Genomic DNA, 26,013 nt, shown 5'->3' on the forward strand with positions numbered 1-26,013 from the left:
CTGCAAAGGGGGCAGCTGGAGGGTGGGAGTCAAGGTTGTGTGTGTATATATCTAAGGCGGGAGGTGTCAGCATGCGTCTGAATGAGGATCGTGGAGGAGGATAGCAAGCAGGTATTTGGGAGGTGCCAGCATGCGTTTGAATGAGGATTGTGGAGGAGGATAGCAAGCGCGTATTGCAGGGCATAGTGTCTGTGAAGGGCAGAGGGGGAGGATCCAGGGCACAGGTGGAACCCAGGAGAGGGGAGCAGTATGGCTTCCTCCTGTGCAGCAGGAAGGGAGGAGGAAGTGAGCCCGGTGGCAGGTGAGTCTCCTGATCCATGATGAGGTGCGCTCGGAGTCTCGCCCACAAGAAGGTTGAGGAAATGGGGTGGGTGGTTCCTGGCTGTGCCCAGAGCACCAGAGAGGGCATTGGAGAGAGCTGCCAGGTAGCTGCAGGCCCTGGCTTGGGGTCAGGAAGTGAAGGTGAAACGGGTCCAACTGATGATGTGAGTTTTCTTTTCTGGCAACATTCAGTTGCTTGGGTGCAGGTGGGAGCAGTGGGATAGCTGGGCTCCTTCAGGGCCTGGCGAGACAGGCCTGGGTGGAGGACGAGAAGCACAAGCAGAGGATGGCAGCGAAGGTTGGGCCTCAGCTGGATGAAGGCAGGCCGCCAAGCTGGGACGAGGAGGGTGTCTCCACGCGGCTGAAGAGTTGAGTGCAGGATGAGAGAACGCATTTGCTGAAGCATCATGGGTGGTGGCCAGGGAGTCAAAGCCTGAGACGAGGATTCAGGGGGAAGTGATTTCAAGCTCCGGGGATGACAGTAGGAGAGGTATTGGAGGTTGGGTGTTTGGAGGTGGAGAGGAAGGTGTTTGGAGGTGGAGAGGGTTAGGAACTGAGCGACAAGGTGTCGGATCTGCACCTATGCACACACACATATGTGAACATGTGTGTCAGGTCACTGAGGGTGGTGATAGAGCAGGAGTGGAGAGGATGGCCAGCCGGCGAGTGAGGTGCATGAGGGACGGTAACTGGCAACGGTAGGTGACAGTGGCCAGGAAGGGCTGCAGGGGTGTGCTGTAGGGTGTGGGCATTGGCGTCAGGGAGCTGGAAGGAGCAGTGGAGAAGGCAGACGCTATCCTCACCTGCCATCTCTAAAGTCTGGGGGCGGTGAGGAAGAGGCAGCTCTCACTCAGAGGCGAGTTGGGGAGGTGCGTCCTTTGTGTGAGGCCAGTTTTGGTTGGGGCAGGAGTGAGGATGCTGGGGAGAGGCTGAGTCTTTAGGAGAGGGGATGGCGCGGTTGGTGGAAGTAGTGCCAAGTATCAGGAAACGAGAGGGCATACCCTGTGCCCAGGGATGCGGCAGTCTCACCTCTGCCTCTTGGGGGACGCGTTTGCCAGAGAGAAAGCGTCAGCAAAGTGCCGTCTTCCAGAGGCTCAGCAAGACGCACAGGAGGCACAGGCTCCAGTGGCAAATGCCAGCCTCATGAGGGTGTTTGGGACCAGGTGGCCTCATTAGTGAGGGCTGGGGCCCTGTGGGTATGAGGCTGCATGCACTTGGGAGGCCGTTTGGGTCAGCTCCCCCATGGATCCAGCACAGCACTGCGACGCCGGGACGTGGTGCTCAGCACACGGAGCCAAGCCAATCCTGTCTTTCAGGGACTCGATCACTGCGGGGCTCAGCCCGGCGAGGAGTAGGCTCCTTCTCTGTGTTCCCCAGGCCAGGGGACTTGCACACCAGAATCCTTCTTCCTCATAGATTTCTCGACTTACCACTCTGCATTGCAGGAGGCCCTTCAGTCAGATGTCCAGTCCAGAGCTGGCTGCCCATGGGCAGGGTAGGGTCATTGGCTGCCCAGGGCCATGGGAAAGGGCAGACACGTGAGGCCGACGCCTCTGGTGTGGAGGTAGTACAGGGGAGTGGGTCTCCCACAGCAGGTGAGGGGTTCAGACTCAGAGGGCCCAACCCTGTGAAGGCAGGGCAGGTGGTGAAGGCCTCGGGGTGGTGAAGTCGTGGTGCTGCAGGCTCAACCCCCTTTCTCTTGTTGACAGCACTGACGTCTTCATCTGCACAAGCCCCATCAAGATGTTCAAGTACTGTCCCTATGAGAAGGTAAGGCGTGTGTCTGCTCCGCTGGGCCCTACCCCATGCATCATAGTGAGGGGTACAGGCTCAGCCTGCCTGTGGAAAGGGGATGGACCCTCACAGCACTCCCCCACCTCTGTGACAGCGGCTTCTGCTCCCCAAGGCCCTCTCCAGCCCCAGCCCGAGGCTCTAGATGGAGCCTCATTATGACACAGGTTCTCCGGGAAGGGTGTCTGTCACTGTGTCAGGTTAGCCTGGCCCAGAGCAGGCCTTTAAAGGATGAGAATCATGCCTGGGGAGGCACGTGGATGCATTAACATGAAAAGTCTTAAAAAGGTGAGGTGGGTAAAGTTCATTTTTCTATGTACTCACTTTATTGTCTTTATTGAAAAGAATTAGAATTGCGTGACATTGAGACCTTTCTGGAAATTGGGAACTTGCAGTTGCCAAACCTAGAGGAAAGGTCTGTGGCCCTGGAGGAGGGCACTCATGCCGGAGGGGTCAGGGCCGGCCCTCCTTGGGGACATCAGAACAGCTCTTCCCAAGCCGAGGAAGGCAAGATCTTCAGCCCAGAGCCCCTCCTGCTTTGGGGGCATCAAACCTTCAGGCATGAGTTCTTTCTTGTTCTTCACATGACCCTTTCCCGTTTTTTTTTTTGAGACAGAGTTTCGCTCTTGTCATCGCCCAGGCTGGAGTGCAATGGTGCGATCTCGGCTCACTGCAACTTCCGCCTCCTGGGTTCAAGTGATTCTCCTGTCTCAGCCTCCTGAGTAGCTGAGATTACAAGTGCCTGCCACCACATCCGGGTAATTTTTTTTGTATTTTTAGTAGAGACAGGATTTTGCCGTGTTGGCCAGGCTAGTCTCGAACTCAAGCTCAGGTGATCTGCCTGCCTCGGCCTCCCAAAGTGCTGGTATTACAGGCGTGAGCCACCGTGCCTGGCCTGGATTCCATATTTAAATGAAATTCATGGTCAGGTGCGGTGGCTCACGCCTGTAATCCCAGCACTCTGGGAGACCGACGCAGGCAGATCACCTGAGGCTGGGAGTTCAAGACCAGCCTGGCCATCATGGTGAAACCCTGTCTCTATTAAAAATATGAAAATTAGCTGGGTGTGGTGGTGCATGCCTGTAGTCCCAGCTGCCCAGGAGGCTGAGGCATGAGAATTGCTTGAACCTGGGAGGTGGAGGTTGCAGTGAACCGAGATTGTGCCACTGCACTCCAGCCTGGGTGACAGAGCAAGACTGTTCCCCCCACAAAAAAAATTTAATAAAAAAAAAAAGAAATTCACACATTCGGCCAACATAGCGTGCCCTCTGTGTGCTCAGTGGGAATTACACTTGCTGAACAGTAGATCTGGCATTATGTGGGTGCTTGGTGCCCACTGTTTCATCATGTCCTCATGACACCTTATTCCCTAGTTACCCTGACATCCCTCGTGTTTTTAGAGAGTGGGTTTTGTTCTGTCACCCAGGCTGGAGTGCAGTGGCCACTCACAGGTGCCATCCCAGCTCACTGCAGCCTTGAACTCCTGGGCTCAAGTAATCCTCCCACCTCAGCCTCCTGAGTAGCTGGGAACACAGGCGCACACCACGCACCACCATGGCTGGCTTTTGCTGACCCCCTTTTAACACGCGAGGAGCACGAGTTCAGTTACACTCAGGAGACAGGAGTGTCTTACCTGCAGCCAGTCAATGTGGAGTCAGAGTGAGGGCCAGGCCCACCGTTTCTGGTCGAGCAGTGATCCCAAAGTGAGTCCTCAGACCACAGTCAGCATCCCTTGGAGACTCCTTAAGAGTGGACATTTTGCAGCTCCACCCCAGACCTTCCGAATCAGACACTCTGGGAGTAGCAACGTGGGCCTAACGAGCCTGCCAGGTGATTCTCATACACCCTCAAGTTTGAGGACTGTGGGGTTGGAGTCACTATTTTAGCTGGAGTTTCACTGGGTGGCCATGGTGGTTGACCAGCAGTTGTGGGAGTGAGATGAACAACATGGCCTCATTCATCCGTTCCTGGAGATTTAGATACCATCTTTGTGCCGGCCATCCCACCTGTGTCGTCTCGGCCCGGGACTACCCTCTGAGCTCCAGACACTCAGACCCGACGTATCTGTCCCTGGGGTGCTGGTTTCCTTGTGCATGTCCTTCCTTCCCTCCCAGTGGATGGCAGTGCTGTCTGGCGTCCTCAGGTCAGAAATCAGGGGCTGTCCTGATGACGTCTTCCTCTAAGCCCTCACTTCCAGCCTGTTGGTGAGTCCCATGTCCTGTGGGACCGATTTCGAAAACATGCCTGGCACCTGTCTGCTTATCTCTCTTCTCATTGCCAGCACCTTGGTATTTCCTCCCAGGACAGTTGACGGGGCCTCCTAAATTGTCTGCTCCTTTTGGTCCCACGCAGGCTGACAAGGCTTCTCACACAGCAGATCATGGCACCTCCTGACTTGAGACCTCTGAATGGTTTCCCTTTAAAAACCACATACACCCTCCTGAGCATGACCTGCAGGGCCTGCCTGCCTCTCCACCCACTGTGCCCCCCTCTCTGTGTGCTTCTCAAGCAGCTTTTGGCTTGGAATGTTCTCCTCCCACCCCCAGGCCTGGTGCCTTCTTGTCCACGAGGCTTCAGCCCAGAAGTCTCCCCACATTTTGTGACCGTCATATTTGAAATATATTCTTTCTCCATCTTGTTTTTTGGATAACACTTCCCACCACTTGAAATGGGTTTGTGTTTTCATCTGTGGCTTATTCTTGGTCCATCTCCCGACTGGGCTGGGACCTGTGCAGGCTGGGCTCTCACCCTCCTGCCCACTGTCAAGTCCAGCACCCAGCATAGGGTGGCACGCTGGGAGGACTCGGTGTTTGTTGTTAAATGAGTAGATTCATTTGTCCAGCAGAGTTATTAAACACCTGCAAGTAACAGTGCTTGCCATTCATTTGACACCTTTGATATGCTAGGCACTGTCCTTTTATTATCACTTTTGAGGTTTACAACAGCTGCCTGTGAAACAAGAAAACTCTTCTGATTTGACAGATGAAGAAACTGAGGCTTAGAGGGATGAGGCAGCTCATTTACCAGGCCTGACGCTTGGCCAGCCAGTGAGGCCTGCTCTGGGTCTGCCTGTCTAGAGCCTGTGCCCACTGCCAGTGTCTTCCCCTGGAGGTAGCGTGCATTCACTGGAGAGGATTTGGAAACAGCTCACATTTAAGAGGAAGGGGATGTCAGGACCCCACTCACAGCAACATCAACAGTCTCTGGCTCACTTGAACAAAGGCGGGACTGATTAGAAGGATGTTGCTTTGCCCAGGGAATCAAAGGGCAGCCTGAGGAAGCAGGCCTGAGGCCGTGGGGGCAGAGCCCGCAGACCGTCTCTCCAGCAAACAGCCCGAGATGCTGGAGCACCCTTTCTCCATCCTTGGGTTTCATTGCCCAAGATTCCTAGTCCCCAGGAGAGGGAGGCCCATCAGCTGAGCTTGGGTCCCACACCCAGCCCTGGGCGCCCTGATGGACTGTCCTAAAAGGCTGCAGCTGGTGGCAGAGGCGTGGCTTCCCAGAGGAGTTGAGGTGCTGTTGCCAGAAGAAGGGGCACACTGACGGTGGATGTCCTGATCAAACTAAACGAAAGAGCAAAGGCAACAAGAATCCACATCTACAATCCCAACACCTGGAGAGAGATGCTCTTAGCACTTTGATCTGTTTCTTTCTAGTTTTTTTGGGGCGAGTTGGGGAGACAGGGTCTCACTCTGTCACCCAGGCTGGAGTGCAGTGGCGTGATCTCAACTCACTACAACATCTGCCTCCCAAGTTCAAGCAATTCTCCTGCCTCAGCCTCCTGAGTAGTTGGGATTACAGGTACGCGCCACCACACCTGGCTACTTTTTTTTGTATTTTTAGTAGAAACAGGGTTTCATCATGTTGGCCAGGCTGGTCTCAAGCTCCTGACCTCGTGATCCACCCACCTTGGCCTCCCAGAGTGCTAGGATCACAGGTGAGCTACCGCACCCAGCCCTCGTTTTTCTTTGATGTGTATTAAATATAATACACAGATTTTAACAAAGCTTTCATCCAATATAGTTATCCTTTTCTGCTTATTAATATATTTTTAGCCTTTTTCTGTCATCAAACATTCTTCAGAAACATGATTTTTTTTTTTTTTTTTTTGAGACAGGGTCCAGCTCTGTGGCCCAGGCTGAAGTGCAGTGCTGAAGTTGGCTCACTACAACCTCTGCCTCCTGGGTTTACATGATTCTTGTGCCTCAGCCTCCCAGGCAGCTGGGATGACAAGTGTGTGTCACCATGCCTGGCTAATTTTTTGTATTTTGTTTTGTTTTGTTTTGTTGAGACAGAGTCCCGCCCTGTTGCCCAGGCTGGAGTGCAGTGACGTGATCTCAGCTCACTTCAACCTCCACCTCCCGGGTTCAAGTGATTATCCTGCCCCAGCCTCCTGAGTAGCTGGGATTACAGGTGCCTGCCACCATGACCAGCTAACTTTTGTATTTTTAGTAGAGACGGGGTTTCGCCATGTTGGTCAGTCTGGTCTCAAACTCCTGACCTTGTGATCCGCCCGCCTCGGTCTCCCAAATGTTGGGATTACAGGCGTGAGCCACCACGCCTGGACAATTTTTTGTATTTTTAATAGAGATGGGGTTTCGCCATATCGGCCAGGCTGGTCTCAAACTCCTAGTCTCAAAGTAGTCTGCCCGCCTCGGTCTCCCAAAGTGCGGGGATTACAGATGTGAGCCACCACGCCCGGCCAGAAACATGATATTGTTAACAGCTGAAGACGTCTTGTGAGTAAGCCTCTGTGTGGTCATGTTCTTAGGGTGAATTCCAAGAAATACAATTCCTGGGTCATGTGAGGAAAGGTAGGGTTCGGGTATGTATCACATAGAAACTTGTATTCATTTCCACTGTACCCACCGTGGGCAGAGTCCTTTCCTCCTGCCGGGGTCTAGGCTGGGCCACATAGGGTCAGTCAATAGAGGAAGCGGGCCGTTGAACAAACACACGAAGACAGTAAAGTGCGCAGCAGATCTGAGGAGTTCGAGGTGAATTTAGTTGGCTGGTAGCTACAGGGGCTGGTTGGGAGTGGAGTTGGGCCGGGTGAAATGGATTAGTTTATCCAAATCTCCCAGCTGTCCTCATGGTTTAGCCACACCACCACCTTTAAACCTAGAACTAAGACCAAGGGAGAAGTGTGGGTGAGAAGTGAGTAAGGTGAAGGTTGCCCCGAGCACCCCCTCGCCCACCGTTCGTGCCTCTCCCACCCCTACAGACTGGTACTTCTTCCCTGGCTGAGGGTGGGCAGGTATTAATGGTTCCTCTGCTCCATGCCTGGGGGAGGCAAGGAAGGGCTGGAGGTGGGTCTCAGGATATGTCTGCACAGGACAGAGGTCTCCTCCACGGTAGCCCTGGTCTAGGCTCAGGCCCCAGAGCACTCACAGTTCCTTCCCCAGCTCCTGTCCACAAGTAGGATCAGCCTTTGTTGCCGGAAGTGGAAACTTTTCTCCTTGGTTGATTTTCTTTCAAGACCCAGTCAGAGGATGGAAACCTGACTGCTATGAGGTGTCTCGCTTTATCACCACACAGAGGGAGTTGAGTTGGGTTACATTCAGGTTGCCAGAACCTTCTTTCTGGCTAGAAAGAAGGTTTCCCAACATTCTGAACCCAAATCACTCAGTAATAGTTAACAGTAGCCAAGTTGGTAGTATACATCTCCAAGGGCTTTCCCTGTAGTGATCCATTTAGCCTTCATAGTAGCCCTACAAAATATGTGTTTTTATCATCCCTGTTCTACAGATGGGCAGACTGAGGCACAGAGAGGTGAAGTACAGGGTCAGTGGCCAGAAAGTGGGGAGTCGGACTTCAGAGCCCGGGCTCTGCTCCTCAGCCTTGCTGTCTCTTCTCGGACTCCCTGACTCAGAACTTAAGCAGCATGACCTGTACCTTTTCACCCCGCAGAGAGATTTGAAAATCCATGTCAGGTTCCTCATGCACAGGCATGACATTTTACTCTGAGATTTTCCAGTTCAACAAGGGGAGTAATCACAAGCCAAATTAAGGGAGGGGCTTGGGTGCGAAGGGGTTTGTGCTCTTCTGATTCGAAGTCTGGTTTCCAGATGATATGTCTGCCCGATTCAGCACTGATTTTTAGAATAAATGTCAAAAATTCCCCCTTCAGGCCGGGTACAGTGGCTCACACTTGTAATCCCACCACTTTGGGAGGCTGAGGCAGGAGGATCACTTGAACCCAGGAGTTCGAGACCAGCCTGGGCAACATGGTGAGACCCCCATCTCTACTAAAAAAAAAATTAGCCGGGCATGCTGATGTGTGCCTGTAGTTGCAGCATTTTAGGAAGCTGAGGTGGGAGGATTGCTTGAGCCTGGGAGTAAGTCCCTTTCTCAAAAAACAAAAACAGAAACAAAACAAAAACCCATTCCTTAATTGAGCCTCTTCCTCTAACCTGAAATAAAAATGTAAAAATGTAGACTTTTTTTTTTTTTAAAAGATAGAATTTTGCTCTTTTTGCCCAGGCTGGAATGCAATGGCATGATCTCAGCTCTCTGCAACTTCGGCCTCCTGGGTTCAAGTGATTCCCCTGCTTCAACCTCCTGACTAGCTGGGATTACAGGCACCTGCCACCATGCCTGGCTAATTTTTGTGTTTTTCGTAGAGACGAGGTTTCACCACATTGGCCACATTGGCCAGGCTGGTCTCGAACTCCTGACCACAGGTGATCCATCCGCCTCAGCCCTTCAAAGTGCTGGGATTACAGTTATGAGCCACCATGCCTGGCCAACATAGACCATATATATATATATATATTTTTAAACTTAAGATAATGAATTATATTTGTTTTTTTTTTTTTTTTTGGAGACAGGGTCTCGCTTTGTCATCCAGGCTGGAGTGCAGTGGTACAGTCTCGGCTCACTGCAGCCTCTGCCTCCCGGGTTCTAGCAATTCTCCTACCTCAGCCTCCCAAGTAGCTGGGCCTGCAGGTGCGTGCTACCACACCCGGCTAATTGTTTGTATTTTAGTAGAGATGGGGTTTCATCATGTTGCCCAGGTTAGTCTCGAACTCCTGAGCTCAGGCAATCCGCCTGCCTCAGCCTCCCAAAGTGCTAGGATTATAGGCGTGAGCCACTGCGCCTGGCCTTTGCATATTTTACATTGAATTTCCAGTTGCTCCCAGTACATTTTCCAGTTACTCCCTGTAGGACTTATGCTAAAAGGCTTGGCACTTTCTCTTGGCACGTAAAGAAACCCTAGGTTCTTTTGGGGGTGGCATGGAGGCCACACTGCCAGCATTCAGGAGCTTTCCCTGGAGCTCCTGAACCCCAGTGGGGCTCATGGTGTTTCTTGGCGTGTTTCTGTCCCATACCAGTGTTTATTTTTAAAATAGTCTATTCAAAAATTACCAAAAATGCTAATTGGCATGGGGTTTCTTTTAGGGGTGATGGAAACATTCTGGAATTTAGATAGTGGTAATGATTGCGTAACATTGTCAACACACGAAAGACAATTGAATTGTACACTTTAAATTGGTGAATTTTATGGTATGTGAATTGCATTTCCAAAAAAAAATAAAATTGGCTGTTCAGATGGCTAATAATTCCCAAACTAACTCACTCCTAGTTAGATCTGGCCATTTTATCATTGTAATAGGGATTGTAGACAAAAGTGCATGATCCCTTTATTTATTTATGTAATTTTTTTTTTTTTAAAGACAGGGTCTCGCTCTATTGCCCAGACTGGATTGTAGTAGAATGATCATAGCTCACTGCAGCCTCTAACTCCTGAGCCATCGTGCCTGGTCATAATACCTTTCAAGTGTCCTAGATCAAGCCATTCATTCTGAAAACCTCCAGTTTTATGGTATTCTTTTTCTTTTTCTTCTTCTTTTTTTTTTTTTGAGATGGAGTCTCTCTCTGTCGCCCAGGCTGGAGTGCAGTTGCGCAATCTCGGCTCACTGCAAGCTCTCCCTCCTGGGTTCATGCCATTCTCTTGCCTCAGCCTCCCGAGTAGCTTGGACTACAGGCGCCTGCCACCACGCTGGGCTAATTTTTTTGTATTTTTAGTGGAGATGGGGTTTCAGCATGTTAGCCAGGATGGTCTCTATCTCCTGACCTCGTGATCCGCCCACCTTGGCCTCCCAAAGTGCTGAGATTACAGGTGTGAGCCACCGTGCCCGGCCTATGGTATTATTTTTCTAAGAGTGTCATTCACCCACCTCCCATACCTGCATACCCCACCCTCCTTGATTTAAGGCCTATCTTGGATCTGCTCAGCTGAGTGGAGCAGGACTCTGTCCCTTCCAACATTTTGCCTGCCAGGGACCGTGTCTAGCTCATAGATCTCTATTTCTGACGTGTGCATTTGGTCGTGGGCCTGTGAGCCACATGGCACAGGAAAGGCAGGGAGGTGGGGTCGAGAGCTGCCAGCCATCTGCCCCTCTGATCTTTTCCAGCACTGTCCTCTGCCAGCATCCGCCTTTACTCCTGTGTCTTCTTGGTAATCACTGAACTCTGCTCTCCAGGTGGTTCATAGACTTCCTGCCTGCACTCCTAGGTCTTGGAGAGAGGGCCTCCCCTGGGAGTCCTGCCAGTAATTCTTTAGCTACATGTAGTTTTAGGTTCCATGGCAGGCATTTTTCCTGATTCTGGTTTAGAACCACAGCACCGCTTTATGCTTGGATACCTTTACATTAATCTGGGCTGAACTATTTTCTCCCCAGAGCTTTCAGGAACCAAAATGGTGATCAGGTGATAAACAGCCCTTTTTCCAAATAGCTGCTGATAAACTTAACAGACAGTTCCTTGTCCAAGCCTACCCTTGTCAGGCAAATCTGAGCTGAAGGCACAACACCCCCACCAGTGTCAGTGTGCACATGATTATAGCTGATGAGCCTACCTCAATGCACCATGGTCACTCAGAGCCCATAGTTTATGTCACGGTTCACTCCCGGTATCCTGCGTTCTGTGGTGTTGATGATTGGGGAGGCTGTGCGTTGTGTGGGAGCAGAGGGTGTATGGGAACTCTGTACCTCTGCTCAATTTTGCTGTAAACCTAAAATTGCTCTAAAAAATAAAGGGTCTTAAAAAAAATCCACAGCGAATGAGAGTCCCTCTTGCTCCGTATCCTTGTCAGCATTTGGTATTGTCGGGGCTCGGGATTTTGGCCATTCTCATAGGCATGTAGCAGTGTCTTGTTGTTTTACTTTGCATTTCCTTGATTAATGATATTGAACATCTTTTTAAGCAAGTAGCCCTTCATATATTTTCTGTAACGAAATGTTCAAGCCTTTTGCCTACTTTCTCATTGAGTTGTGAGTTGTGAGAGTTCTTTAGATATGCTAGAAACAAGTTCTTTATCAGATAATGTGTTTTACAAATATTTTATCCCAGTCTGTGATATGTATTTTAATTTTCTTTTTGTTTTTCTTTTTTGAGAGACAGAGTTTTGCTCTGTCACTTCACAATGGCATGATCACGCCTCACTGCAGCTGTGACCCCCTGGGCTGAAGTGATCCTCCCACCTTAGCCTCCTCACTAGTTGGGACTATAGGTGTGTGCCACCATGCCCAGCTAATTTTTAAAACAATTTTTTTTTTTTTTTTAGAGATGGGGTCTTGCTATGTTGCCCAAGCTGGTCTTGAGCCTCTGGACTCAAGCAATCCTCCTGCCTCAGCCTCCCAAAGTGCTGAGATTACAGGTGAGTTTTCTCAACAGAGTCTTTAGAAGAGGATAAGTTTTATACTTTTAGGTTATGATCCTTTTTTTTTTTTTTTTTTTTTTGGGACGGAATTTCACTCTGTGGCCCAGGCTGGAGTGCAACAGTGTGATCTTGGCTCACTGCAAGCTCCGCCTCCCGGGTTCAAGCCATTCTCCTGCCTCAGCCTCCCAAGTAGCTAGGATTACAGGCACCCACCACCATGCCCAGCTAATTTTTTTGTAATTTTAGTTGAGATTGGGTTTCACCATGTTGGCCAGGCTGGTGTCGAACTCCTGACCTCAGGTGATCCACCTGCCTTGGCCTCCCAAGGTATTGGGATTACAACAAGCGTGAGCCACCGTACCTGGCTCCTTTTGAGTTAATTATCATATATGGTAGGAGGTGAAAATAGAGGGGTTTTTTTTGCATATAGATCCAGTTGTGCCTCTGTTGGAGAGGCCACCTTTTCTCACTGAAGTGTTGTGGTAGCCTGGGGTCCATTTCTGGAATGTATCCTGCTTCTCTGATCTAAGTGTCCCACCTAATGTAAATACCACACTGTCTCAGTTACTGTAGTTTTTTTTTTTTTTTTTTTTTTTTTTTTTTTTGAGATGGAGTCTCCTCTGTCATCAGGCTGGAGTGCAGTAGTGTGATCTCGGCTCAGTGCAACCTCTTCCTCCTGGGTTCAAGTGATTCTCATGCCCCAGCCTCCCAAGTAGCTGGAATTACAGGTACGCGCCACCACACCCAGCTAGTTTTTGTATTTTTAGTTGAGATGGGGTTTCACCATGTTGGCCAGGATGGTCTTGATCTCCTGACCTCACGATCTGCCCACTTCGGCCTCCCAAAGTGCTGGGATTATAGACCTGAGCCACTGTGCCTGGCCACTGTAGTTTTATAGTAACTTTTGAAAGCAGCGTGAGTTTTCCAAAATTATTCTTCATTTTAAAAATTGTTGGGCCGGGCGCGGTGGCTCAAGCCTGTAATCCCAGCACTTTGGGAGGCCGAGACGGGCGGATCACGAGGTCAGGAGATCGAGACCATCCTGGCTAACACGGTGAAACCCCGTCTCTACTAAAAAATACAAAAAACTAGCTGGGCGAGGTGGCAGGCGCCTGTAGTCCCAGCTACTCGGGAGGCTGAGGCAGGAGAATGGCGTAAACCCGGGAGGCGGAGCTTGCAGTGAGCTGAGATCCGGCCACTGCACTCCAGCCTGGATGACAGAGCCAGACTCCGTCTCAAAAAAAAAAAAAAAAAAAAAAAAAAAATGTTTTGGCTATTCTGGGGCCTTTGCATTTCTATAGAATGTTTAGAACAAGCTTGTCAGTTTTTACAAAGAAGCTGGTGAGAATTTGATTCCAAGTGCATTGTAGCTAGAAAGCTTAACAATATTGGCTCTTCTGATCCACAGGCACACACACATCCTCGTTTATGTAGGCCACCTTTACCTTCTGTCAGCAATGTTTTGTGGCTTTCAGTGCACCAGTCTTGCACATATTGTGTTAACTTTGTCTGTATGTCATGGTGTGGTTTTTTTTTGGCGTAGAGACTATCTTTATAAAAATGATTTTTAATATTTTATAGTGTAAATACACATGATAAAATTTATCAAGTGTACAGTTAAGCTTATTTAATTTTTTTTTTTTTTTTTTTGAGATGGAGTCTCGCTCTGTTGCCCAGGCTGGAGTGCAGTGGCCGGATCTCAGCTCACTGCAAGCTCCGCCTCCCGGGTTCGGGCCATTCTCCTGTCTCAGCCTCCTGAGTAGCTGGGACTACAGGCGCCTGCCACCTCGCCCGGCTAGTTTTTTGTATTTTTTAGTAGAGACGGGGTTTCACCGTGTTAGCCAGGATGGTCTCGATCTCCTGACCTAGTGATCTGCCCATCTCGGCCTCCCAAAGTGCTGGGATTACAGGCTTGAGCCACCGCGCCCGGCCGCTTATTTCATTTTTAATGCTATTATGAACTTTGTTTAATTGCAATGTCCAAATGTATAGAATACAAGTGATTTTTTTTTTTTTTTTTTTTTTGAGATGGAGTCTCACTCTGTCGCCCAGGCTGGAGTGCAGTGGCACGATCTCGGCTCACTGCAAGCTCTCCCTCCCGGGTTCACGCCATTCTCCTGCCTCAGCCTCCCAAGTAGCTGGGACTACAGGTGCCCACCACCACCACGCCCGGCTAATTTTTGGAATACAAGTGATTTTTAAATTTTAATTTGTAATTTTTGTGGTACATAGTAGGTATGTATATTTATGAGGTACATTAGATGTTTGGATACAGGCATGCAACATGTAACAAACACATCAGGGCAGATGGGGTATCCATCACCTCAAACATTCAGTCCTTTGTGTTATAGACAATCCAGTTATATTCTTAGTTGTTTTAAAATGAACAATTTTTTTTTTTTTTTGAGATGGAGTCTAGCTCTGTCACTCAGGCTGGAGTGCAGTGGCGTGATCTCTGCTCACTGCAACTTCTGCCTCCTCGGTTGAAGCAGTTCTGCCTCAGCCTCCCAAGTAGCTGGAACTACAGGCACGTGCCACTACGCCTGGCTTATTTTTGTACTTTTATTAGAGATGAGATTTCGCTGTGTTGGCCGGGCTGGTCTTGAGCTCCTGACCTCAGGTGATCCACCTGCCTTGGCCTCCCAAGGTGCTGGGATTACAGGCGTGAGCCACCACGCCTGGCCATAAACAATTAAATTTTTTTTGACTATAGTCACCCTGTTGTGCTAGCGAATACTAGGTCTTATTCATTCTTTCTGTTTTTTGGTACCCATTAACCCTTTCCACTTCCCCTCTAAATACTCCTCCACTCCCCTTCCCAGCCTCTACTAACCATCCTCCTACTCTCTCCATGAGTTCAATTGTTTTAATTTTTAGCTCCCATAGGTAAGTGAGAACATATATAGCTCTTTCTGTGCCTGGCTTATTTCACTTAACATAATGACCTCCAGTGCCATCCATGTTGTTGCCAATGACAGGCTCTCATTTTTTTTTTTTTTTTTTTTGAGACGGAGTCTCACTCTGTCGCCCAGGCTTGAATGCAGTGGTATGATCTCTACTCACTGCAACCTCCGCCTCCCGAGTTCAAGTGATTCTCCTGCCTCAGCCACCTGAGTACCTGGGACTACAGACGTGCACCACCACACCTGGCTAATTTTTGTATTTTTAGTAGAGATGGGGTTTCATCATGTTGGTTAGGCTGGTTTTGAACTTCTGACCTCTTGATCCACCCTCCTCAGCGTCCCAAAGTGCTGGGATTATAGGTGTGAACCATCACAGCCAGCCACCATGTGTCCTCTTTTGAGAAATGTCTATTCAGATTTTCTGCCCATTTTAAAATCAGATTATTAGATTTTTTTTCCTATAGAATTGTTTGAGCTCCTTATATATTCTGGTTATTAATCCCTTGTCAGATGGATAGTTTGCAAATACTTTCTCCCATTCTGTGGGTTGTCTCTTCACTTTGCTGACTGTATCCTTTGCTGTGCAGAAGCTTTTTAACTGGATGTGATCCCATTTGTCCGTGTTTGCTTTGGTCGCCTGTGCTTTTGGGGTACTACTCAAGAAATCTTCATCCAGACCAAGGTCCTGGAGAGTTTCCCCAATGTTTTCTTTTAGTAGTTTTTGTATATGGAAAGAGATAGGGGTCTAGTTTCATTCTTTTGCATATGGATATCCAGTTTTCCAGTGCCATTTATTGAAGAGACTGTCCTTTCCCCAATGTATGTTCTTGGCACCTTTGTCAAAAATGAGTTCATGGTAGATATATGGATTTATCTGTGGGTTCTGTATTCTTTTTTTTTTTTTTTTTTTTTTTATGTTGAGGTATGTTCCTTCCATACCCAGTCTTACTCTGTCGCCCAGGCTAGAATGCAGTGGCGCCATCTCAGCTCACTGCAACCTCTGCCTCCCGGGTTCAAGCGATTCTCCTGCCTCAGCCTCTGGAGTAGCTGGGACTATAGGTGTATGCCACCATGCCCAGCTAATTTTTGTATTTTTAGTAGACAGGATTTCACCATGTTAGCCAGGCTGGTCTTGAACTCCTGACCGACTCAGGCTATCTGCCTGCCTTAGCCTCCCAAAGCGCTGGGATTGCAGGCATGAGCCACCGCACCTGGCCTGGTTCTGTATTCTTATCCACTGATCTATGTGTATTTTTATGCCAGTAATATGCCATTTGGGATACTGTAGCTTTGCAGTATAATTTAAAGTCAGATAATGGGATTTTTCCAGTTTTGTTCCTTTCGCTTAGGATAGCTCTGGCTATTCTGGAATTTTTGTGCTTCTACACAAATTTTAGGGTTGTTTTTTCTATTTCTGTGAAGAATGTCATAGTATTTTAATGGGGATTGCATTAAATCTGTAAATTGCTTTGGGTAGTATGAACATTTTAACTGCATTTATTCTTCTAATCCATGGACATGGAATGAATATATTTCCACTTTTTGTGTCTTCAATTTCTTGTATAATGTTTCATAGTTTACATTGTAGAGCTCTTTCACTTGGGTTAATTCTTAGGTATTTTATTTTATTTTGTAGCTATTTTAAATGGGATTCCTTTCTTAATTTTTTTTTTCAGATTGTTGTTTTTTTCAGATTTTGTATCCTGCAACTTTGCTGACTTTATCCGTTCTAGTAGTTTTTTGTGGAGTCTTTAGATTTTTCCAAGTATAAGATCATGTCATCTGCAAACAAGGATAATTTGAGTTCTTCCTTTCGAATTTGGATGCCCTTTATTTCTTTCTCTTGTCTGATTGCTCTGGCTGACTTCCAGAACTGTGTTGAATCATAGTGGTGAAAGCAGGCATTCTTGTCATGTTCCTGGTCTTAGAGGAAACGCTTTCCGTCTTTCCCCATTCAGTATGATACTAGCCATATATAGGTCTGTCATATATGGCTTTTATTATGTTGAGGTATGTTCCTTCCATACCCAGGTTTTTGAGGGGTTTTTTTTTGAGAGGGAGTCACGCTCTATCACCCAGACTGGAGTGCAGCGGCACCATCTCGGCTCACTGCAAGCTCCGCCGTCTGGGTTTAAGCCATTCTCCTGCCTCAGCCTCCCCGGTAGCTGGGACTACAGGCGCGTGCTTCCACACCTGGCTAATTTTTTGTATTTTTAGTAGAGGTGGGATTTCACGGTGTTAGGCAGGATGGTCTCAGTCTCCTGACCTTGTGATCCGTCTGCCTTAGCCTCCCAAAGTTCTGGGATTACAGGCGTGAGCCACCGTGCCCAGCCGAGGGTTTTTATCATGAAAGGATATTGAATTTTATCAAATACTTTTTCAGCACCAATTGAAATAATCATATGTTTTTTGTCCTTCGTTCTGTTGATACGATATATCACATTAATTGATTTGCATTTGCTGAACTATCCTTGCATCCCTGGGATAAATTCCCCTTGGTCATGCTGGATGATCTTTTTTTAATGTGTTGTTGACTTCGATTTGCTAATATTTTATTGAGGATTTTTGCATCAATATTTATCAGTGATACTGGCCTACAGTTTTCTCTCTCTTTTTTTTTTTTTTTGGATGTGTGTGTGTCTGATTTTGGTATCATGGTGATACTGGCCTCATAGAATGAGTTTGGAAGTATTCCTTCCTTCTCTATATTTCTGAGTAGTTTAAGTAGGATTGGTATTAGTTTTGTAAGTGGTAGAATTCAGCAGTGAAGCCATTGGGTCTCAGCCTTTTCTTTGCTGGGAGACTTTTCTTATGGCTTCAATTTTTGTTACTTGTTATTGGTCTGTTTGTTTTGGATTTGCTCATGGTTCAATCCTGGTAGATTGCATGTGTCTAGGAATTTGTGCATTTCTTCTAGATTTTTAATGTATTGGCATGTAGTTGCTCATCGTAGCCATCAATGATCCTTTAAATTTCTGTAATATCAGTTGTAATGTTTCCTTTGTCATCTCTGATTTTATTTATTTGGGTCTTCTCTCTTTTTTTCTTACTTTGGCTAAAGGTTTGTCATTTTGTTTAGCTTTCCAAAAAACCAACTTTTTGTTTCTTTTCACAAAACCATATTTTTTTTAAACCATGTTTTTTTTATATTTCATATTCATTTATTTCTGCTCTGGTTTTTGTTATTTCTTTTCTTTTCTTTTTTTCTTTTTTTTTTTTTTGAGACAGAGCCTTGCTCTGTCACCCAGGCTGGAGTGCAGTAGCACAATCTCAGCTCACTGCAACCTCTGCCTCCTGGGTTCAAGCCATTCTCCTGCCTAAGCCTCTCAAGTAGCTGGGACTACAGGTGCCCGCCACCACGCCCAGCTAATTTTTGTATTTTTAGTAGAGATGGGGTTTCACCATGTTGGCCAGGCTGGTCTCGATCTCCTGACCTTGTGATCTGCCTGCCTCTCAAAGTGCTGGGATCACAGGCGTGAGCCACCACGCCTGGCCTGCTCTTGCTTTTCTGTTTCTTTAGGATGCATCATTAGGTTGTTTACTTGAAGTTTTTCTTCTTCTTTTTTAATTTTTTTAGAATTCAGGCCCCCACAAAAGCATTTTCTTCTCTTTTGATGTGGCACTTATAGCTATAAACTTCCCTTTTAGTACTGCTTTTGCTGCATCCCATAGGTTTTGGTATGTTGTGCTTCCATTATCATGTGTTTCAATAAATTTTTCAGTTTCCTTCATTTCTTCATTGACCCACTTCATTCAGGAGCATGTTGTTTAATGTCTGTGTGTTTGTGTAGTTTCCAAAATTCCTCTTATTGATTTCTAGTTTTATTCCAAAAATACATGTGATTTTTGTATATTGACCTTATCCTGTTACTTTGCCAAATTAATAGTTCTACTTGCTTTATGTAGACAATTTGGGGCTATGAAAGTCTAGTTATAATAATTACATTTATTTAGTAACATCTGTATCAGGCATTACTCCAGGTGTCCTCACAGTGTTTTATTTCATCATACCAGCGACACTGTGAGGAAACTGATCTCACAGTGGAAGTCACTGGCTGGCCCAAGGTCCCCAGTTCACATGTATCAGAACCACAGGGGCAAGAGGGGAGACTTAGGGCCTAATTTTGAGGGTAAGACAAAAAGCTAGAATCCTTTTTCTGAAGACTTTCTGTGTGACAGGTGCAGTACTGAGACTTTGATGCACAATTTTCCACTAAATCCCCACGAGGTAGATGCTGTTCTCATCCCTGTGTCACCACACAGGGACTGGGCAACCTGCTGAGGGATAGAGATACTCACATGAGAAGCTGGTGGTATCTATGAGTAGTGGCCACATAAGTGCTCATGGCTGGGCTCCAGGAGGCTCAGGGGGAACCCCATGCCCTCTTCTATTTTTACCTCTTACCATATATAAAATTTAACCCTGGCCGGGTACAGTGGTTCACACCTGTAATCCCAGCACTTTGGGAGGCCGAGGTGGACAGATCATAAGGTCAGGAGTTTGAGACCAGCATGGCCAACATGGTGAAACCCTGTCTCTACTAAAAATACAAAAATTTAGCTGGGCGTGGTGGCGGATGCTTGTGATCCCAGCTACTTGGGAGGCTGAGGCAGGACAATCACTTGAACCTGGCAGGTGGAGGTTGCAGTGAGCCAAGATCACGCCATTGCACTCCAGCCTGGGGGACAGAGCAAGACTCTGTCTCAAAAAATGAAAAAAAAAAAAAAGCCCCAAATGGGGTAAATACATATAAATACATATATACATGTATAAGTTAAAAGTATAAAACTTCTGCTCTTCAAAAGGTACTGTTCAGAAAATGAAAAGACAAATCACAGATCATGAAAAAATATTTGCAAAATGCATTGTCTGATAAAGGACTCTTTTCTAGAATACATAAACTACTCTCACAACTCAGTACAAACAGCCCACTTTGTTTTGCCACTTGTGTGACCCCTGGGAAGTCACCGACCCTCTCTGAGCCTCTGTTTCTTCATCTGTACGGGATCTCGTCACCACTGTCATGGTGCATCATTTTCCCACACAAACTCTTTGTGCAGAGCAGCTCTGTATGTTGTCTGCAGACTGGCGCCGGTCCAAGATGAAACAGAAACTCGGTGCTTGCGATTGGAAACGTTCATGGCAATTTGACAGTGATGCAGTGTTCAGGCACATGATTTGATTTCATATCTTACAAAAGCGTTGGTCACAGTGCAGTGGAAATTAAAAAAACAAAACCTGACCCTTCTCTTCCTACACTCCCAGACTTTCCATGTTCCAGCCTCACTCCAGGGTTTCCCCATTCCTCAAACACCTGAGCACCAGCCTGCCTTGGAACATCAGTGTTTGTTGTTCCTCTGCCTGAAATGTTCCTGCCAACCTACGGAGAGCCAGCCGCCTTGTCAGTCGGCTCCAGAGCAGATGCCGCCGTTACAGTGAGGCCTCTGTGTGAGGCTGGAACTCTGTGCTGACTGCAGAGCCCTTGCCCCCCGGCTGGGGTTGTCTGTGGCCTGTGTGCCTCCTCCTGCTATGTGCATTCCATAGGTCTCCTGTTGACCGTCGTCTCTCCGGTTCCTGGAACTCTACCTTATGCAATATTGGCTAAATTACTCCACGAGTAAGGAAAGTTTGGCTACCTGGAAGGTTGCTGTGAGGCTTAGATACGATGACGGACGCTGCATGTCTGTGGAGTAGTTCTGCTAAATACATTAGCCCCAGGCTCTTGCCCCGCATCCAGCCTTCACAAGCAACTTACAGTCCTGTGGGGCAGATGTGAAGTAAGTTATAGAGATGTATAGCTCCAACTGTGACACTGCTAGGAAGGACAATTAGAGTGGGAAGGCTGAGGAGGTGACAGCTTTAGAAGGATAGGCGCTCACTGGGCTAGGAGAAGGGCCCTGTGTGCATGTGTGTGTGTGCACGTGTTCTCTTGTGTGTGCATGGGTGCACACACGTGTCCATGAAGGAATGTTCCAGTCAGAGGAAATGGCATATGTGAGGCTCTGAGCAGGAAAAAGCATAATACGGTCAAGCACTGAGAGGAGGTCGCTGTGGGTGGGCGCGGTAAGCGAGGTGGCCACAGGGAAAGGCGGCGCTGGGACAGCTGTAGGGCTGGTCTGCTCTGCACATCCAGCCCTTGTCTAATGTCCTGTGTGCTGGCCAGTTGCAGAAGGTCATGCAGTGTCTGCCTTCGTGAAGTGGGGCTCCTGAAGCAACCTCCAACTGGAAGAAAGCCACCCCAAGGCACCCATGTCCCATCCCCTTGTCATATACAGGGAAAAACGGAGTCCCTGAGAGGGCAAGGACCTGCCCACCTCTGCCCCAGGTTGGCAGCTGATGCACTGAGCTCCCTGCACAGCCTGGGCCACTCAGTGTTTCTGTTTGTTTATGCAGGAACCAGGGGAGCTTTGGGAAAAAGTGCATCCAGTCCTGCCCGTCCTCTGCTTAAAATCTGCTGCTGGTTAACGTCTGTAGTTGTAACAGGGTCTGTGAGTTAAGGTGTTGGTTGCCAGTGTCAGAAATCAACAAGGGTGTTGGAATCTGGGTGGCTGTAGAGACAGCCTGGAGCTGGGCAGGGCTCAGTCAGGGTGCCTGGGGCCCATGGGCCAGAGCAGGTGCCATGCTTAGGCCGCGCCCACCCCTGGCTGCACTGGGGTGGTGAGAGCAGCCAGGACCTGCTAACCTATAGGAAAAAGTCAATTTCCCCAGGGAATCGAGGAAAAGGGAAAAGATGCCGAGAGCCCACCAGTGGCGACAGGGTGCCGGTGGCTTGCCAGGCCCCGGTCTGCTCCCCGCCCCTGGGGAGTACCAGCACCCCAGCTTGCTATCCGTTGGCCCAGACACACCCCACCCCATTTCCGTCAGCGCCTGGAATGCGCTGTGTGCTAGGAGTGCCCCTGTGGTCAGCTTGCGTGTCCTGAAGAAAGTCTTCCTTGGGCAGCCTGTGGCTTCTTTGTAGGCCTGTCCCAGGTGTTATGTAACTCATTGTTTAAGAGGGCCTTGACCGCTGTCTCCTCAGCTGTAAGCTCCCTGAGGGTAGGAGCTGCTTTTCGTCTTGGTTTTCTTTGTTCAGTGCCTAACAGAACGCACTGCCCGCATGCATGTGGGGCAGGAGGTGGCAGTGGCCCAGCAGGTGGCGGGGGTGGCAGACACGGCCATCCTCTGCCCCCTCTGTTTGGGTTGTGCTGTGCAGTGTTCGCTGGGTGTGAAGGGGGTACAGGGCTGCGTTTGTCATGACTCTGCTGCTTTCTAGCTACTGGGGTGTGGACCAGCCATGCGTGCTCCCTGAGTGCCGGCGTCCTGGGCTGGACTCCCTCCCAGCACTGACTGCCTGGCGCTGGGCTTTGGCGTCAGGCTTCCGTCCCTCCCTGCCTGTTAGCTGAGGTCTAGGCTGACCCCTACCCTCGGCTCTGGGTCGGCTCCCAGGTCTGATGTCACTTTCTTCTCACCACCCGCCCCCGCCTGCTCGCGTCCAGTATGCCTGGGTGGAGAAGCACTTCGGCCCTGACTTTCTGGAGCAGATTGTGCTCACCAGAGACAAGACCGTGGTCTCTGCTGACCTTCTCATAGACGACCGGCCGGACATCACAGGCAAGTGGCCTGCGGCAGGTGAGGAGCATATGGGGAGGGCCCGAGCCTTGGCCGCCTTCTCCTGGGCAGTGAGCACTTAGCTGCTTCCTGCCCCACTTAGTCCTCAGCTGTTTGCCAGGCACTGAGCCCTCCCCTTCGGGAAGACAAGGCCCTTCTGTATGGGCTGTGGCCTGGTGCTCCTGGGAGCTGGGAGGAGTGGGTGCCAGCTCTAGGGTTAACTTGAGGGGTGGCCTTGGGGAAGTCCCTTCAGCATCAAAGCCTTGCTTTCCTCATGTAACACGGGGACTCAACTCTGGTCTCCAAATGTTTGTTTTTAGCAGCAAAACCCAGAGGGCACAACAGAGCTCCTGCGGGGAAGGTGGGTTGGGACAGAAGACCCCCCCTCCCAAAAAACATGCAAGCCAGTCAACTTTGAACTGCCGTAGGAAGGAGAGGGAGACGGGCGTGGCGACTCACGCCTGTAATTTGGGAGGCTGATGCGGGTGGATAGCTTGAGCCCAGGAGTGTGAAACCAGCCTGGCCAACATAGCGAGACCCTGTTTCTGCAAAAAAATACAAAAGTTATCTGGGCATGGTAGTGCCTGCCTGCAGTCCCAGCTACTCCAGGGGCTGAAGTGAGAGGACTGTTTGAGCCCAGGAGTTGGAGACCAGCTTGGGCAACTTGGTGAGACTACCTGTCTCTACGAAAAAAAACCCCCAAAAAATTAGCCAGTGGTGGTGGCGCATGCCTATGGTCCCTGTGACTCTGGAGGCTGAGGTGGGAAAATCACCTGAGCTGGGGAGGTAGAGGCTGCAGAGAGCTGTGATTGCACCACTGCATTCCAGTCTGGGTGACAGAGTAAGACCCTGTCTCAAGAAAACAAAACAAAACAAAACACAACACAACACAGGAGACGGGAAGTGTATGGGTTTACCTAACTGAAAAGAGGGGTGAGGAGGGCCTTGGCCAGCCAAGTCTAGGCGTTGAAACTGCCCGTGAGTGTTGTTGCTTTGCCTCCTGGCTCTGCCCTGGCCTGCTTTCCCGACATCCTCCTAGTAGCCATCGGTAGTTTCAGGTCTAGTCTTTTGGACACCCCAGTGGGAATATACATTCTATTTTTCCCCTGATGGTTTTAGCACTGGCTTGGGAAACATGCCCACCTCCATCACTGTGTCCAGAGGGTGGATTCCATGGCTGTACCCATCCCACCCCACCCCACCCTCCCCAGCCTCGTGGATTCCTGCCAGAGTCAGGGCAGACAGTGGCCTGTGGGGGCCGTGACCTTCAGGGCCCAAAGGCTGACTTGGCCTCCATCTCCAGCCACAGGGAGCTGGGGGCGGGTGTATAACCCAAAGGGGTGGCGTCTCACCAGCAGCACCAGTGTGGACACGAGGGAATTGAGGCCTGGAAAGGCTGCAGGGGGTCTGTGGTCGGCGGCTGGTGAGCTACAGAGCTAGTGCCACCTGACCTTCCCACACTGGGCCAGCAGGATGGCGGTGCACGGAGAGGGAAGTCGGGGGAACACCGTGTGGTGTAAGCCATCAGGATGGCGGGGCACATGTCCCTTGGCAGCGCTGGTGGTGACGGCGGCCTGCACAGTCAGTCCCTGTTGACTGAGTGCTAGCTGCGCGTACTGAGGGCCTCCTTGCTGCATCTCATGCCATCCTCACACCTGCTGCGAGGCAGGCGTGCGTGCAGTCACCACTTTACAGAGGAAACTAGTTTCGGTGAGGCCAGATGCCTGCTTGGATTACCCACATTTCCACCCTAGGTGGCTGCGTTCCAGGTCTCCACTGCTGAGCTGAGTGCTGCTTTCCCACCCACAGGGGCCGAGCCAACCCCCAGCTGGGAGCATGTCCTCTTCACCGCCTGCCACAACCAGCACCTGCAGCTGCAGCCCCCTCGCCGCAGGCTACACTCATGGGCGGACGACTGGAAGGCCATTCTGGACAGCAAGCGGCCCTGCTGAGCTGGACTGTGCTTCGGGCTCCTCTGGGGCTCTGACCTCAGGGCTCCCAGCTCGGGGCCTGTGGGGCCAGTACGCTGCTCTGGGGGTCCCTCCGAGACTCCTGGGCCCCATGACCTCCTGCTGCATGTCCCTTCCCTTCCCCAGCCCTGCCAGGCCTTAACCTGATCACAGGGCAGGGCTGGGCCCTCTGGGCGCTTGGACATAGACATGTGGTCCCAGGCCATTCAGCCTGACCTCAGGCAGCAGGCTCCAAGCTACCAGAAGCCCAGGGGCTCAGGACAGGGAGGAGTTGAGGCCACTGTTCAGGGGACTGGTGGCCCTCTCCACTCCCTAGGCAAGTTCTCTGAGGCAGAGGGGAGTTCCCTGTTCCCAGAGTCTGCAGCCATCAGCAAGGAGGACGGGAACCCGGCGACTGAGGTGCTTCCAGGTGGGGATGAGCCCCCCTCATGGTCTCAGCCGCAGCACCCCTTATTCCAGCTGCCCTGCCCAACCTGCTCACCCCACACGACCTTCTCTGTATTCAGCAAACACTCACTAGGTGACAGCGGCCACCAGGCTCTGTGCTGGGGGACGATACCGGCCCTGGCCTCGACCAGCTCAGAGGTTTCTCACACCTCTGTTCCCAGGGCCCTGCTCAGGGCCCAGCAGAGAGTCCATAGGCTTGAACGTGTGTTGAGTGCATGAAAAATAAATGCTGTTCACGTGTGTAGCTCAAGGTTGTGGCCTGCCTCAAGACCCTCTAGCGTCTGCCCCCTGGGACCCAGCTTCAGGTCTTGTAAGGGGGCAGTTCCACTGCACTGAAGACAGGCAGAGGATGGCATGACTTCAGCCTGCGCCTCGAAGGGTGGGCCCTAGCAGTGGTCTCCTCGGGGCACCTCCCCGTTCTGGTTGGTGAGGCTTAGGAGATGGGCCTTAGTGGTGGTCTCCTTGGGCCACCCACCTGCTCTGGTTGGTGAGGTTTAGGAGATGGGCTCCAGACACTCGGCTGCTTTCTCAAGTGCCTCCTTCCCGCACCTGCCCCAGTGCCCCAGAGCAGGGTCCCCCATCCTCTGCTCTTCTCCCAAGGCCAAGTTTCTATAGGGTCACAGGAGCCCTGTGGGGGAAGGCTGGTGTTAGAGCCTCAGCTTCTGTTCCTTTTGACCCACTGGGAAGTGACAACTTGAACCAGCCACCTCCCCACTACCCTTTGGAGAGGTTTTGGGACGACTTTCTTGTCCTTATGCCCTTCCCCTTACTGCTCTGACCACTCTCCCATCATGGCCCTTGAAGGGAACATGGGTTGCCCACACCCCTAATCCACCCCAGCTCTGGGGCCCTCCTGGCAGGCCTCTCTGCCCTATATGACAGAGGTGCTTTGGGCTGCCCTGGAGGCAGGGTCAGGTAGGAGGGAAGACAAAGGGAAGGCATTCATGGCCCAAGGTTGGCTGAGCTTTTTGATGTTCCTGTTCTTATAGTCTCAGGAGCTTAGGCTCCATCACCCACCTTAGGGAGGGAGGACCCCTCCAGGCCCCATCACCCCAGCTTAAGGAGGAAGAACTCTAGACTTAGCCAAAGGCAGATCTCTACTGCACGCCCCCCCACCCGCTGAACTGACATTTTTCTTTGGGTTGAAGGGGAGAGGCAGGACCAGGAATATATTTGGGGTTGCATGATGTGATCTGAAACCATCTGGTCCAGGCAGGGTGGTGGTTGGAGGAGTCCTAGCTGTCTTGCCACATGGCTCTGGAAGGAAGTCTGACCCTGGGATGCTGGCTGCCCAGCTGCTCCTGAGTCCCTCTGCCTCTTCCTGCTGTC

General features: G+C 50.0%; 1 protein-coding gene across 19 annotated transcripts in view; it reads left to right on the forward strand.

The window, feature by feature from the left end:
* The window catches only part of LOC105491071 (5',3'-nucleotidase, mitochondrial), a 63,502-nt gene extending 38,574 nt beyond the window's left edge, over window positions 1-24,928 (forward strand). For 6 of the 19 annotated variants that reach the window (XM_071082421.1, XM_071082420.1, XM_071082423.1 and 3 more), the window contains 5 exons: window positions 2,031-2,091; window positions 11,681-11,773; window positions 22,156-22,270; window positions 22,588-22,628; window positions 24,077-24,928. In XM_071082421.1, coding sequence (XP_070938522.1) covers window positions 2,031-2,091; window positions 11,681-11,773; window positions 22,156-22,270; window positions 22,588-22,628; window positions 24,077-24,379 — 613 coding nt within the window. In that variant the 3' untranslated portion in view covers window positions 24,380-24,928. The other 13 variants (XM_071082415.1, XR_011615433.1, XM_071082417.1 and 10 more) reach the window with 13 other exon arrangements.
* The last annotated feature ends 1,085 nt before the right edge of the window (window positions 24,929-26,013 follow it).

This window comes from Macaca nemestrina, chromosome 17 (genome assembly GCF_043159975.1).
Source record: "Macaca nemestrina isolate mMacNem1 chromosome 17, mMacNem.hap1, whole genome shotgun sequence".
NCBI lineage: Eukaryota > Metazoa > Chordata > Mammalia > Primates > Cercopithecidae > Macaca > Macaca nemestrina.